This window comes from Hippopotamus amphibius, chromosome 13 (genome assembly GCF_030028045.1).
Source record: "Hippopotamus amphibius kiboko isolate mHipAmp2 chromosome 13, mHipAmp2.hap2, whole genome shotgun sequence".
NCBI lineage: Eukaryota > Metazoa > Chordata > Mammalia > Artiodactyla > Hippopotamidae > Hippopotamus > Hippopotamus amphibius.
In genome coordinates this window covers 35,659,750-35,674,261 of record NC_080198.1, presented here as the reverse complement: position 1 = coordinate 35,674,261, position 14,512 = coordinate 35,659,750, and the positions used below count along the sequence as shown (strand labels likewise).

Here is a 14,512-nt window from a genome sequence, read left to right as displayed (position 1 = left end):
GGTATCGGGACGACAGAGCGAGGTAAGGGAATAGAGATGTTTTGGAGGGGCTGCTTTACCTCAGGTGGTGAGGGAAGGCCTCGCTTAGGTGAGCATTTGAGCTCAGGGGAGAATGCAAGGGGAGAAGAGGATTCTGGCTGAGGGAACAACGGTGTGAAGCTGAGAGGTGGGGACAAGTCTGTGGGATGTGAGGAGCTGTGCGGGGTGGGGTTGGGGGGGGGGGGGGCGGTTAACGCGGCCAGGGTGGACCAGAGAGGGCGCGGTAGCCCGGGAGACGCCGGAGAGAGCGGCCTGATGGCGTCACACATTTACGTGTTTATTTTTAACATGTAAATGGTCAAGCCAGTCCTCTGCTCAAAGCCCTTCCCTGGCTCCTCTCACACTGCAGGCCTGTGAGCAGAAGGAGCGCGTTCACGCAGCTGTAGCATGCGAGGAGCCAGGCCAGGGCTTTGAGCAGAGGACTGGCTTGACCATTTACATATTTAAAATATCTTCTCTTTTCTCCAAGTAGAGAATGAGTTGTTAGGGGCAAGCGGGCAGGCAGGGAGGTCAGTGAAGAGTGGGAAGCAAAACAGGCGACTCAGGGCCGGATGTGAAGCTGGGGTGGGGGTGGCACAGAAGGGGCATGCCGGGGGCCGGGGGCCGGGGGCCAGGAGGAGGTGCCCATGAATGCAGAGGGGACGCCTCAAACTCATGTCCCCAGGTCTGCAGCAAAGCAGAGCTTGGGGCCCAGCCAGCCCGCCATGTGCGGGTGGTGGGGTGTATGGAGCCCCCCTGATTCCGCCCTCTGCTCCCCACCGGCAGGGTTCTGGAGCACCTCAGCAGTCTCTCAAGAGAAGTGAACCTGGACTACGAGCGCAGCATGAACAAGATCAACTTTGACAAAATCGTCTCCTCCAAACCTGAGACGTTCTCCTACGTGACCCTGCCTAGGAAGGAGGAGGAGAAGGTGCCCAAGCAAGGTGATGGTTGCTGGACAAGGGCGTGCCCATGGCCACCCCTGGCCAGAGCCCCTCCCGCCCCTCCTTCTAGGACCTGCCCTGTCCCCAGCATCCATCCCCTTTTCCCACCTGCCTGGAGAGCTGGGGGTTGGGGCGGGGTGGAAGAAGGCTCTTTTAAAAATAGTCTGAGTGGTACAGAAGTGGCAAGGTAAGTGTGGACTAGGAAAGAAATTGTCCAGAAGTGGATGAAAAGGGCTCTGATTTTCTGACCTAGAGACATGCAGTCCTTTCTCCCTCTAGTAGCAAGAGTAGGTTGGCACTGCTGCAGCCCCATTTGACATGTGGCAGACCGAGTCTCAGAGCTCCTTGCTTTGAGCTCCCCGATCCCTGCCCCAGCTTCCGTGTCTGTGAGGTGCCAGGAAACTGGGGTGGGGTGCAGACCATGGGTATGCCTGGTGCCCACATCTTCCTTTCTTGGTGCTCCAGGGCAGGCCCCAGATGGGCTCCAGGGGTTGTGTACAGGGGGGGCTGGAGTGGGTGGAGAGGGAGCCTACAGTTCTCACCCACCTTAAAGGGGCCTGTGACCCAGAGTGGCCTGCAGGGAAGTGGTTTACCCACCCCAGAGTGGGCGCTTCACTGTGGAGCCTTGGGGTCACCCAAGTAGGCCATGGGGAAGGAGGTGTTCCAGGGACATGGGCATCTCTTCCGGGGAGGAGGCAGGAATTGTTACCTCCATCAATACCTGGTAGATCCGCCCTGACCGCTGGTAAGTCCAAGGCTGATCTGACACCGGCCCTTGGCCCCCACCCCCACAGGACTGGTGAGTGTCCCCAAGTACCCTTTCCTGGAACAGAAGGCGGACTTTACCTTTGTGTCCCTGCTCACACGGTCGGAGGTCATCATGGCCCTCAGCAAGGTGCGGGCCGAGTGCAACAAGGTGACCAACATGTCCCTCTTCCACTCAAGCCTCTCCAAGTACAGCCGCCTAGAGGAGTTCGAGCAGATCCAGTCACAGACCTTCTCCCAGGTGTGTGGGCATCCAGGGCACAGAGGGCGGCAGTGGGCCAGGGCCTCGGAGCCGATGGGCACAGACTGGGGCCCTGGGAAGCCCGGAGTCTATCAGCCGAGAGCCCTTGCTTTCCTTGAAACCAGGCCTTGCCTCTTCCTAGAACTTGCAGGAGGCTTGGGGCGGGTACCAAGAGGGTGGTTCATCTTAGAGAGAAAAGGAAAACCAGGCTGGGCTCCCTTTCTAGTAATTTTCTGTCCCAACACTAGTGGTCTCTGAAGCTGACTTGCAGTCTTGGAAAGCGGAGCAGGAGCCCCATGTACCACTGCATCTACCTGAGGATGGGAGTGTTGGGGGAGGGGTGCAGCCTCATGGGAGACAGGCACCAGTGGGCCCAGGAGGAAAGCTCCTTCTCTCTGCTCCACTGTGTGCCTCGGTCTCTCTCTCTCTCTCTGCCTCGTTCTCTGTGTCTCTCCCTTGCCTGGAGGGAAAGCCCTGCTTCTGCCGCCCCTCTCTCCTCCCCGCCCCCCACCCCCGAAGCCCTGGTCCCCAGGGGTCACAAGGGGTGCTGGTTGGAAGGGCTTGGCAGTAAGTTGGGGTTGAGGGGAGATCCCTCCACGGTCACCTGAGTTTGGAGAGTCCCGCAGCGTGGGCAGCTACGGGCTGTGGGCCCCCCAGGCAGCCGTGCGATGCCGCCTGTGGCCGCCGCAGGTGCAGATGTTCCTCAAGGACAGCTGGATCAGCACGCTCAAGGTGGCCGTGCGCAGCAGTCTGCGCGACATGAGCAAGGGCTGGTACAACCTCTACGAGACCAACTGGGAGGTGTACCTCATGTCGAAGCTGCGCAAGCTGATGGAGCTGCTCAAGTACATGCTACAGGACGCGCTGCACTTCCTGGTGCAGGACTCGCTCACCAGCTTTGTGCAGTTCATCAGCGACGCCTGCTGCAGCGTGCTCGACTGCGCAGATGACATGGTCTGGGGCGAAGACCTCATAAACAGCCCCTACAGGTGAGGCTTGGCTGGGCGGAGGCATCTGTCCATACTAGGACAGTTCTTTGTCAGGCGCCGGTGGCTAGGGCAGTGCAGGATGGGGGGACTGGGGTGGCCAGGGACAGGGTGACCAGCACTGCCGGGTCCTGGAGACCAGGGGGAATCTGGCTGCCACCCTGGTTGCTAGGGAATGTCCCAGCAGCTCCGGCTGGCGTGTCTTCTGGTGACCTCCATCCATCTGTCAGTCACTGAGTTCCTCAGTTAAGAAATGTTTTTTTGAGCACTTGCTGTGAACCAGGAGGGGTTCCAGGGGAACAAGAGGGGCACGGCCCCTGCTCTCACATGGGCACAGAGAGCAGGCAAAGAGATAAACAGACACAGTCATTGCTGACCTTGGCAGGGGCTGTGACAGACCCAGGAGAGGGGGCATTGCCAGGCAGTCAGGGAGGAGGTGGCATTGAGCCAAGAACTGAGACAGAGGAGGCCGACTGTGAGGGGATGCTGGGGAGGGGGCACCAGGAGGAGGGACCAAAGGCAAGGGGGGGAGAGAGAACTTGAGGCCGTCATGGAAGGAAAGGCCAGCAGCTCTGGCTAGAGAGGGGAGGGCAGGGAGGGCTGGCCAGGAGGATGCGGGAGAGGTTGTGGGGACCAGGCCAGACCATGCAGAGCCTCCTGGGGTCAGGGTTAGGGGCTGGATCTATTCTAACTGCGGTCAGCACCCATCAGAGGGGAGTAACAATCTGAATCACATTCCAAAGCCATGCTCTGGGTTTGCGAGGATGGGTGAAGCAGAAGAGAAGTCAGACCAAGGCTCTTGCCATTGTCTAGACAAGGGCGGATGGGGCTGGGTAGGGCAGATTGGGGCAGTGCATGGGCCGCCGTGCTAGGGGGAGGACTTGTGGGGGGAGGAGGGCAGGGAAGGAGACAAGGCTGACTCCTGGGGTCCACTGAGCCCTGGTGGGAGTCAGGGAACATGGAATGTCTGAAGTGCTCATTTGAGGTCAGCATGGTTGTCAACCCAAAGTGCAGGGGAGGCTTGGCTGGGATCCCAGCTTGTGTTGCATGTAGTGGGTGTCTGGACCCAAGGATGGTGGGCTCCCAGGGAGAGCATGGGTGCCACAAGTGCTCCAACCTTCCCTAATGACCTCGGGACCGTGTGGAGGTCCTCCCTCTCCCTGGTGCCCGTAGGCCTCTGGGCAAGTGGCAGGCATGGAGGAGCCTGTCTGGCTGGTCTGGGTCTTTCTCTCTGGAAACGTGGAGGTTTCTGGGAGTAGGGCAGTGGCAAGTCTCATGCATGGAGAAGCTCCAGAGCCATCATGCTGGCAGCAAGGGCAGGGGCTTGGCCTCCTGGGCGCAGGCCTCTTCAGGCCCCTGCCCACAGTCCGCCCGTGCACTGCCCCCACAGGCCCCGCAAGAATCCCCTGTTCATCGTGGACCTGGTGCTGGGCAGCTCGGGGGTGCACTACAGCACACCGCTGGAGCAGTTCGAGACTTCGCTGCTCAACCTCTTTGACAAGGGCATCCTGGCCACCCACGCAGTGCCCCAGCTGGAGAAGGTACAGCGGCGCTCACGCCAGGGTGCTGCCACAGTGTCAGAGCAGTTCAGCTTCACCATGGGCCTCCCACCCGGCTGGCGGTGTGCTCAGCCCTTTAATTCTTGAATAGCTCACTTAGTCCTCACCACAAGCTGAACTGGGTACCATTAACATCCCCATTTTGTAGCTGAGGCTTGGAGAAGTTTTGCCCAAGGTCACATAGCTGCTGAGGGTTAGACCTGCGATTGGAACTAGGCTTACTCACCCACTCCTGCCACAGCCCTGTCTGACCCAGATCCCACCCTCTCGATCCCAGTCAACTCCTGAGCTCTCGCTACTGCTCACGATGTAGACACAGACCAACCTGCGCTCTCGGGACCCCTTCTCAAAGATCCTCACTCATCACCACAGCACAGCCCGCTATCCCAGGCCCCACGGCCTCTGCAACTCCAGTCCTCTCTTCTCTCCCTTGCTGGTCAGTCAGAGCCATCCGCGACCTGCTTCCCCCATTGGCCTTGGGCTGAGCCAGGCAAGGCTGCCCCTTGGTGGGCCTGCCGGGCCTTCTCGCCTTGTATTAGTCCACAGCCCTGTCTAAGAGACACGGCCGCACACCCTCTCCCCTGCCTCCACCTTGCAGTCTATGCTTGGCCACACTGCCGCCCGCTCAGTCTGTGGACCACGCGCCAACCCCTCTGCCCGCCTGCCCTGTGGCTCCTCCAGCTCTGCGCCCCACCCCCTCCCCCCGCAGCTGGTGATGGAGGACGTCTTCATCAGCGGCGACCCCCTGCTGGAGTCGGTGGGGCTCCACGAGCCCCTGGTGGAGGAGCTGCGGGCCGTCATTGCCAACGCGGTGCGCAAGGCCACGATCCCACTGCAGGCCTACGCTAAGGAGTACAGAAAGTACCTGGAGCTGAACAACAGTGACGTCAGCACCTTCCTCAAGTGCGTGCGTGCATTGGAGCGAGTCTGCCTGTCTGCGTGACCCCCACCCACCCTCTCACCACCCTCTGCCCCTTGTGGGTGCTCGCTGTCCACAGGGCCTTTCAGACACGGGGCCCGTCGGCGGAGGAGGTGCGGGAGGTGGTGCTCACCCACCTGCAGGAGAAAGAGATCCTGGACAGCTCACTGCCCAGCAGCATCATCATCGGGCCCTTCTACATCAACGTGGACAACGTCAAGCAGAGCCTGTCCAAGAAGCGCAAGGCCCTGGCCACTTCCATGCTGGACATCCTGGCCAAGAACCTGCACAGGGAGGTGGATGATGTAGGTGCCCATCTGCTTGGCCCCAGACACAGCACCGGCACCTGTGCATACACAGTGAACTCCCACGAGTGGGGATCAGGGGTGTCTGCAGACACCCAGGCAGAGGGAAGGGTCTGGAAGTCACCCTGCTTCAAGCCCGCCTGGGGTCATGTGGGAGGTCCCTGGAAGTGGGGGCTGCTGTCTTTTCCCCTGGACTTGTAAAGACCTGGGAACTCTTCACAAAGAGCGCCCTGAGAAGGAGCATTTCGCAGAGCTGAGGGTGCGCAGGTGCAGGAGGCTGGGGAGGGGGAACGTGCTGGGTGACCCTCAGCTCCCCAGGGTGCTGGAAGGGAGCACCCCCTTTTGGAATGCACTGCAGGATGTGGCGGGGTGGCTGCAGTTCCCTGTCAGGAGATGCTGGGACCACGAAGGAGGACCAGCCCCGTGGGAAGGACAGGGAGGGATGTGCAGCCTCCCCAGCACCCTCACCCTCCTCCCAGATCTGTGAAGAGTTCCGCAGCATCAGCCGCAAGATCTACGAGAAGCCCAACAGCATCGAGGAGCTGGCTGAGCTTCGTGAGTGGATGAAGGGCATCCCCGAGAAGCTGGTGGGGCTGGAGGTAAGGCGGGTACATGGGGGCTGGGGCCTGGGCACAGGCAGGGGCTGGGAGAGCAGGAGCGGGAGGCTGGGGGTGAGGTAGACACACAGAGGACAGGTGGTCTCGAGGGTTACTAGGCTGGGTGCACGATGGAGATTCAGAGCTATGCTGTCCGGGAGGTCAGGAGGGCATAGGTGGGGGGCTGGCGTTTGGAGGTGTGCTGGCCCTGGCCCTTGGAGCCCTGAGCCCAATGCCGGCCTTGCACCCAGCACCTCCTCCACCCCCCCAGGGCTCCCCTCTCAGGAAGAGGGCAGCCTCTCCCTAACTTTGGGGAGCCTGTTCCCAGTTACCCTCCCACCTCCCGGGCACACAGAGTTCTCATCTCTGTCTGTACATGCAGGAGCGGATCATGAAGGTTATGAAAGACTACCAGATCATGGACGAATTCCTTTACAACCTCAGCACAGATGACTTCAATGACAAGTGAGTGGGAGGTCGTTCCCCCGCCAGGCAGGTGGCGGAAAGCAGGAGGTCAGGGAGGAGGTGCTGAGCCAAGGTGGCTGCAGGCCGTGCAGTCACACGGCTCCACACAGGCCCGGGCCAGGTGGCCAGTGGGCCAGAAGGAAATCATTTGGGCCACTTGGTCTAGGGACCTTGCTGCCCCCCACTCTGTCTGCATTCTCTGCCTTGTCATTGGCCTGACACACACGTGTTCACTGGGCCTAGGGTCCCCTTGTTTGTGGTTGAGGCCCATGGGGGTGAGAGAAGGCAAAGCCCAGCCTGATGGGTGGTCCCTGGGGAGGAGCTTGTCCCCACCCAGCTCAAGAGCCTCATGGGAAATAGCCTCAGGTTGGGACTGCCTTACTGAGGCCCAGACACCCCTTGCCCAGCCTGTCTTATAGGCTGGGGGTGGCTCCAGGTCGCCAGGGCCTGGGAGAGATTGGCACTGTCTCCTGGGAACCTTGCCTAGGAGCCCTAAGTCACCTGCTTTGTGGGACATCCTGTGCTCAGGGTGCTCAGGGTGGCTCGGGGTGGCCTCCCCTAGGATCTGCAGCTCTAGGCCAACTGCAAGCAGAATCCCTGAAGCCCACAGGGCCCCCAGGTCAGCCAGGCAGAGGGAACTGACATGAAGGAAGCTAGTCTGGTGGCCCTGGCTGGTCACCAAGGAAATGCAGGCCAGAGGCTAGCACTGTGCCTCATCTGAACCGAGGCCCCTCCAGACTTCAGGTTTAAGGGGGACTCAGGGTCGCTTCTCTCATTTCAGACACCATTCCTTCCTTGTCCTGTCACTGAACTGGGCACATTGGGTGTGCATCTCCCCGCATGCTGCCCACAGTCCCAGGGCGGGGACTGCTTTCCCTGCGAGGCAGCCCGACACCACGGTGGTGGCAGTGGCGGCCTCCAGGCTCACTTCTACTTCCTGGTTGCCCAGCTCTGGCTGCTCTGGCTGCTCCAGCTGCCACCTGGATCCCTCATTCTCCCCTTCACCCTGGCCTACACACCCCATGATTTCAGTGTGACGTACCCCCCTATAACCCACCCCTGCCCCATCCAGATGGGCTGCCAGCAACTGGCCTGCTAAGATCCTCGGGCAGATAGAGATGGTACGGCAGCAGCACATGGAAGATGAGGAGAAGTTCCGCAAAATCCAGATCATGGATCAGAACAACTTCCAGGAGAAGCTGGAAGCGCTGCAGGTGGGGCTGGGCTGAGGACACACACACGCGCGCACACACACACAGCGCTCTCCAGGGCCAGGCCTCACCCCTCGCAGTCAGGAGGTGCTGTGTCAGTGTTTGCTGGGCAAATGAACGAGTGGCTAAAGGAATGAACTGAAAGGCCAGAGAGGTGCCTGGGCAGCAAGTTCCAGGAAAATTCAGAGTAGCAAAGAGCCCCAGCTCTTCTGTTGTGCCCTGGTGCCCCAGTGGGCAATGGGCACGGCGTTCGGGGCACTAGGTCTCCGTCTGACCTTGCTGTGTTACCATGGGGTGGTCAGCTGCCTGTGATGGGCCAGGAACTGCTCAATCCAGGAGAAAGTCCCCTCAGAACTGGGAGATGTTGATGTCCTGGGGACCTCGGATGCCCTGGGTGTGCATAGGGATGCGTGGGCATAGGTGGGGCCACAGAGGCCTCTGATCCCTTGCTCATTGGCCCACAGCTGGTGGTAGCTGGCTTCTCCACCCACGTGGAGATCGGGCGAGCTCACGAGATCGCCAACGAGGTGCGGCGGGTCAAGAAGCAGCTGAAGGACTGCCAGCAGCTGGCGATGCTCTACAACAACCGCGAGCGCATCTTCAGCTTGCCCATCACCAATGTAGGCCTCCCCCAGCACCCTGTCCCCCAGCCCTGAGGAGGGCTCACGGAGGAGCTTGTAGCATTTGTGGCCACATCTGCAACCAGCTGCCAGGTGGCAGGGCCCTGGCATTTGGGGGGCAGGACTGAGCAGGCTGCAGAGAAGAGCTTACCCTCCCCCAGCCTCTAGAGCGAGGAGGCTGGCTGGATCGAAGCAGGAGGCTGGAGGCTCAGTGCAGCCCTTGCTCAGCCACTCAGAGCCCAGAGCCCATGCGGCAGGGGTGGGGAGTGGACAGGAAGAAGGGAGGCCAGGCCTGAGTCCATGGTGACAGGATCAGGGACAGCAGCCAGGAGCAGGGAGGGACCCCCGAAGGAGCAGTGTGGAGAGAGACTGGGGAGCACCCCAACACAGCCCCAGCTCTTCTGTCCCTGCAGTACGACAAGCTCTCCAGGATGGTGAAGGAGTTCCAGCCCTACCTGGACCTCTGGACCACAGCCTCCGACTGGCTGCGCTGGTCGGAGAGCTGGATGAATGACCCCCTGTCGGCCATTGACGCAGAACAGCTGGAGAAGAACGTCATTGAGTCCTTCAAGACCATGCACAAGTGCGTGAAGCAGTTCAAGGACATCCCAGGTAGGCAGCCCAGCCAGCCCACCCCCTCTTTTCCTGCCTGTGCCAGCTGCGTCTCACGTCCACCTGCCCTGCCCGGCAGCCTGCCAGGATGTGGCCTTAGACATCCGGGCCCGCGTCGAGGAGTTCAAGCCGTACATCCCGCTGATCCAGGGGCTGCGCAACCCTGGCATGAGGAACCGGCACTGGGACGTGCTGTCCAGTGAGATCAACATCAATGTCAGGCCCAAGGCCAACCTGACCTTTGCCCGCTGCCTCGAGATGAACCTGCAGGACCACATCGAGAGCATCAGCAAGGTGGCCGAGGTGGCCGGCAAGGAGTATGCCATCGAGCAGGTGGGCAGCCACCAGCAGGCCCGCCCTGCCCACCCACCCACTGCCTGATGGCCTGGGAAGGTGACAGTAGTGGGCCCCATCCCTGGGGTCATTCACCAGGCCCAGAGGTTGAGGCACGTCCTGTTAAGCACATTAATAATGCATGTGAAGTGCTTGGCACAGTGTCCACCATCCCTGTTATTACTCAGTTACTCCTCTCAAGTTATTCTTCTCTCAGGAAGGTGCTGATAGCATTGCCTCATTTAACGGACGAGCAAGTTAAAGCCCAGAGAGGTTCAGCAATTGGCCAAAGTGACAGAGCCAGTAAGGGCAGGAACTGGGACCAGAGCTCCTAACCAGCGCCTTAGCTGCCTCCCTACATGCCTGTACATGCGTGTTGTACACATGTACCATGTGTGAGAGCAAGTCGGCCTTGGATTCCGATGAAGGCCCACGGGGGATTTGTTGACCAGTCAAGCTGAGAGTTTGCTGAGGGCGCCCGAGTGAAGGCCGTGGCCAGGCAGAGCCTGCCCTTCCCTGCCCACTGTGGGCCAGCTCTTTCCCGGGACCCAGCCTTGACTCGCCCCTACCCCAGGCACTGGACAAGATGGAGAAGGAGTGGTCCACCATCCTGTTCAACGTGATGCCCTACAAGGAGACGGAGACCTACATCCTCAAGAGCCCAGACGAGGCCTCGCAGCTGCTTGATGACCACATCGTCATGACCCAGAGCATGTCCTTCTCGCCCTACAAGAAGCCCTTTGAGCAACGCATCAACTCCTGGGAGAACAAGCTGAAGCTGACCCAGGTGGGCCCTTCCTGTCCTCCCCTCTCCCCCACTACCCCACAGCACCCTTTATGTCCCAAGGCGGCTCTTTATGGTGTCTGGGTGGGACTGGAAGCGGTGGACCGCCTTGCCCAGGTTTGTACAGCTCCTGGCTCTCTGACAGGCCCCTCACTCACAGGAGGGGGACTAGTGTGGGGCTTTCCATCTCTGAGGTTCTGGAGGAGGCAGTTCGGGACGTGGGGGTGGGGCCAGTGTTTGGTCCAAAGTTGCAGCTGAGGAGGGTCATGAGAGCTGCCGGCAGACCCCTGAAGCACTGCCTGCGCTTGGGACAACTAGGACCTCCAGTCTTGGTACTTTCTGGGCTGGATACCATGAGGCCCGGAGGCTCCTCAAAGTCCCCTCCTGTCCGGCTCTGAGCCTCCCACTCCCATCTCATTTGGAGCTGGCTTGGGATGAGAGAGCCAGGGCACTGGGGAGCACTGCTCTTCAGGGCTCTCAAGGCCAGCGGCCAGCGCTGTCTGCAGAGCCATGAGGTCAGTCCCAGGGCCAGGCCTAGGGGTGTGATTCTGATAGCCCCTTCCTGGGAGTTGTTCAGAAACCTCCCGTGAAGGCCAGAAGCTGAGTGAGGAAGGCTTGCCTGTGTGTTCCTCGGGTCACCCAGAGGTGCCTGCGATCATCAGTGTTGTCCCTGGGTCTCCGTCCCTCGCTCACCCTGTCCTCTTTACGTGGCGTTCCATCTCCTCCGGGGCTCAGCCTCGAGCGGCCGCACTGATTGCCCCATACCTGCCTGCAAGGTGTTCCCGTGGAGGCCCTCGGTCAGTGCCTCTCACAGAGCCCATCACACACACGGGGCCCTTGGTGATTCAGAGGCAGAACTGGCCGTTTAGAGGGTGGTGGGGTCCTCGAGCGCAGGGACCACACCCTCCTCTGTTTCCTCTGGAGTCCACATGGGCCTGACCTGGACCTGACGCAGAGCTGGCCATAGCACACGTCTCGTGAAGAAGACAATAGACAAGTGAATGAGTGAATGAATGAATGGATGAGTTTGCACGGATAGGAAGAGGCCAGGGATGAATTTGGAAAGGGGAATTTGGAGCCAGGGGGAAAGTGGCTTGAAGAGGTCTCACTCTTGGACTGATGTTGTAGAGAGTATTTTAGGGGATCTCGAGCTCAAGTCCCAGTACACCTCAAAGAACCCTGGGGTCATAGCCCCAAAGTTCTCCCAGGAGAGGAGACTGTTTTGGTCTTCCATGCACTGGGCTCTTTCCTTGTTACTTCAGGGTTTGCTGGTTGGGGCATTCCCATAGGAACAGCGGCCCCCCTGGCTCTGTTGGAGGCTTGGGCATCCTGTGGGGGATTTGGGGTTTCTCTGGAGGACAGGCATCCATGCAGCCTCTTTGTTCCCTGGAGTACTGTGGCTGACAGTGCCATCTAGAAAGTTCCCCATGGACACTGGCTCTGGTGCCCAGTACTCTGCCCAGAACCCTAGTGGGATAAAATGTCTAGGTCATGGGGGACAAGACCCAACTTGGACCCCAGGCCCTGACAGTCCATGCCCTGTCCAGGAGGTGCTAGAGGAGTGGCTGAACTGTCAGCGGGCTTGGCTCTACCTGGAGCCCATCTTCAGCTCTGAGGACATCAACCGGCAGTTGCCAGTAGAGAGCAAGCGCTACCAGACAATGGAGCGGATCTGGAGGAAGCTCATGAAGAATGCCTACGAGAACCGGGAGGCGAGCTCACACGGGAATGGGAGGAGGCAGCTGGGACCACCGGGGAGCCTCCTGGTCTCATCTCTCCCTAAACAAGAAAGACTGGAGGACAAATCCAAGGCTTTGGTCTTGGCCTGTGTCCCCCTGAGTGGGCTCCCCAGTCTTGAGAGACACTCCTCAGAAACATAACAGTTGATGGTTTTCCTCTTGGAGATTTGTAGCCCACATTAGTATTTTTAAAGGCCCTGACAAGTCCTGCAGCAAAATCAAATTCCTTGGCTTTGATTAATCATAGGTTTTGTTTTGTTTTGGTTTTTAATTAATTAATCAATTAATTAATTAATTGGCTGTGTTGGGTCTTCGTTGCTGCGCATGCATGGGCTTTCTCCAGTGGCGGTGAGTGGGCGCTACTCTTCATTGCGGTTCGCAGGCTTCTCATTGCTTCCCTTGTTGTGGAGCACGGGCTCTAAGTGCATGGGCTTCAGTAGTTGTGGCTCACAGGCTCTAGAGCGCAGACTCAGTAGTTGCAGTGCACGGGCTTAGTTGCTCCGAGGCATGTGGGATCTTCCCAGCCCAGGGATCGAACCCATGTCCCCTGCATTGGCAGGTGGATTCTTAACCACTGCGCCACCAGGGAAGCTCAACCCTAGTTTTATTTGATCATAGGTTTTTTTTCTGTGGGGCTGACAAGGGGTGATGGAGGCAGCCCCTGGCTTGGGGCAATTTTCCTGCCCCCATCTCTTCCCAGGTCCCACTGGGGGTCTCTAGGTGGCATGCATGGGTCCTCTCAGAGCCCACTTTGCTGCCTCCCAGTCCGACCACACTCACTTCCAGTTTCTCTCTGACCTGACCCATGCAGGTCATCAATGTGTGCTCTGACCAGAGGCTGCTGGACAGCTTGCGGGACTGCAACAAGCTGCTGGACATGGTGCAGAAGGGCCTCAGCGAGTACTTGGAGACCAAGCGGAGCGCCTTCCCCAGGTGGGCACCACCGGGCCCGTGCCCACTCTGTCAGCACCTGCGCACGAGGCTGGGGACCCAGTGCCCTGCCAGGCTGAGGTGCACGATGTCAGAGGTTTTGCGGCAGATAGGACCCAGGGGCTGCCTGACCCACTCCCTCACCCCTGGTCCCCTGGCAGATTCTACTTCCTCTCTGACGATGAGCTACTTGAGATCTTGTCACAGACGAAGGACCCCACAGCTGTGCAGCCCCACCTGCGCAAGTGCTTCGAGAATATCGCCCAGGTGGGTAACTGGGCCAAGGGCTCAGCGCCAGGAGTACTGGGGCACCTTCCCAGGGACCACACCTCTTCTCTCACCCCAAGTCTTTTTAGCAGGAGATGAGGTGGCAAGTGAGATTCTTGGCTCTAAGAGACATACCTGGGGCCTGTGGGAGGAAGGTCAGCTGTGGAGCCATTGGCTCAGGGTTGGGGGGGGCCCTTGCTCCCAGTTCACCCAGGGGAGCCCTGCCCCCCTCGCCCCAAATACACTGAGGTGCTGGCTAGGCTGAGAAACCCATGAGGCCAGAGGCTCCTGACTCTCCTCGCCCTCATCTCCGTCTGCAAGGGAGGCCACGCAGGCCTGCTCAGGCGGGGGAATGCAGGGCAGGCTTGGCCTCCTTCCCCAAGTGGGCTGGGCCACAGCTGGGGACAAGGCAGTCCCAGCCTGCCCACAAGCAGCCAGGGAAGGCCCGGCCAAGGTGGCGCTCTCTGCCAAAGATGAGAGCCACCTTGGGAAGGTGGAGGGCACAGGCGGGGTCAGCGCTGGGGCTCTGGCACGCAGGGCTGCTGGACACACTGAGCGTAACCCCACTCTCCCTGCCCCCTGCCCCCAGCTGCTGTTCCAGGAGCACCTGGAGATCACACACATGTACTCGGCGGAGGGTGAGGAGGTGCAGCTGTCCTCCTCCATCTACCCATCCAGCAATGTGGAGGACTGGCTGCGGGAGGTGGAGCACAGCATGAAGGCCAGCGTGCGAGAGATCATCGAGAGAGCCGTCAAGGCCTACCCCGGGGTGAGCCGTGCCTCCCCTCCCAGCGCGGCCTCCCAACCGGCGCATCCTTCTGTTTGCTCCTTTCTCAGTGCCTCTCTGCCCCGTGCCGGGGGCTGGGCGACCTGCCTACCTCATCCTCAGGCTGCAGGCTTGACTGCTGCTGCTCTCAGTCAGCCAGAGTGTCTCTGGGGGCAGCGGGTCCTTGGGGCCCACGTGGGGAGGAATCTGAAAACACCCTCCGAAAAGCGAGACTGACTCCCAGCGACAGCGAGTTGCCGCTGCTGTGTTTCAGGCCCTCACTGCGCCGGGTCGCGGGCGGGGACTTCACCCCCACTCTCTCTCTCTGCCCCACTGTCAGTGGTTGGCCTGGGGGTTAAGCCTTATCCTCCAAAGTAGCTAAGAGATGTTTCCTGCCCAAGGGCATGTGATTCACAGGTGGCAGTCAGGATTTGAACCCAGAATTGTGTGTT

At 60.0% G+C, this 14,512-nt stretch overlaps 1 protein-coding gene across 1 annotated transcript in view; it reads left to right on the top strand.

Annotated features, from left to right (window-relative positions):
* Positions 1 to 14,512, top strand: part of DNAH1 (dynein axonemal heavy chain 1) — a 75,065-nt gene that overhangs the window by 22,425 nt on the left and 38,128 nt on the right. Inside the window, exons 8-24 of the mRNA XM_057706130.1 lie at positions 805 to 962; positions 1,757 to 1,968; positions 2,659 to 2,957; positions 4,345 to 4,495; positions 5,223 to 5,416; positions 5,512 to 5,737; positions 6,217 to 6,336; positions 6,716 to 6,798; positions 7,871 to 8,012; positions 8,474 to 8,629; positions 9,043 to 9,241; positions 9,321 to 9,574; positions 10,149 to 10,361; positions 11,906 to 12,070; positions 12,909 to 13,030; positions 13,189 to 13,294; positions 13,884 to 14,063. Coding sequence (XP_057562113.1) covers positions 805 to 962; positions 1,757 to 1,968; positions 2,659 to 2,957; positions 4,345 to 4,495; positions 5,223 to 5,416; positions 5,512 to 5,737; positions 6,217 to 6,336; positions 6,716 to 6,798; positions 7,871 to 8,012; positions 8,474 to 8,629; positions 9,043 to 9,241; positions 9,321 to 9,574; positions 10,149 to 10,361; positions 11,906 to 12,070; positions 12,909 to 13,030; positions 13,189 to 13,294; positions 13,884 to 14,063 — 2,980 coding nt within the window. The remainder of the gene's footprint in view (positions 1 to 804; positions 963 to 1,756; positions 1,969 to 2,658; positions 2,958 to 4,344; positions 4,496 to 5,222; positions 5,417 to 5,511; positions 5,738 to 6,216; positions 6,337 to 6,715; positions 6,799 to 7,870; positions 8,013 to 8,473; positions 8,630 to 9,042; positions 9,242 to 9,320; positions 9,575 to 10,148; positions 10,362 to 11,905; positions 12,071 to 12,908; positions 13,031 to 13,188; positions 13,295 to 13,883; positions 14,064 to 14,512) is intronic.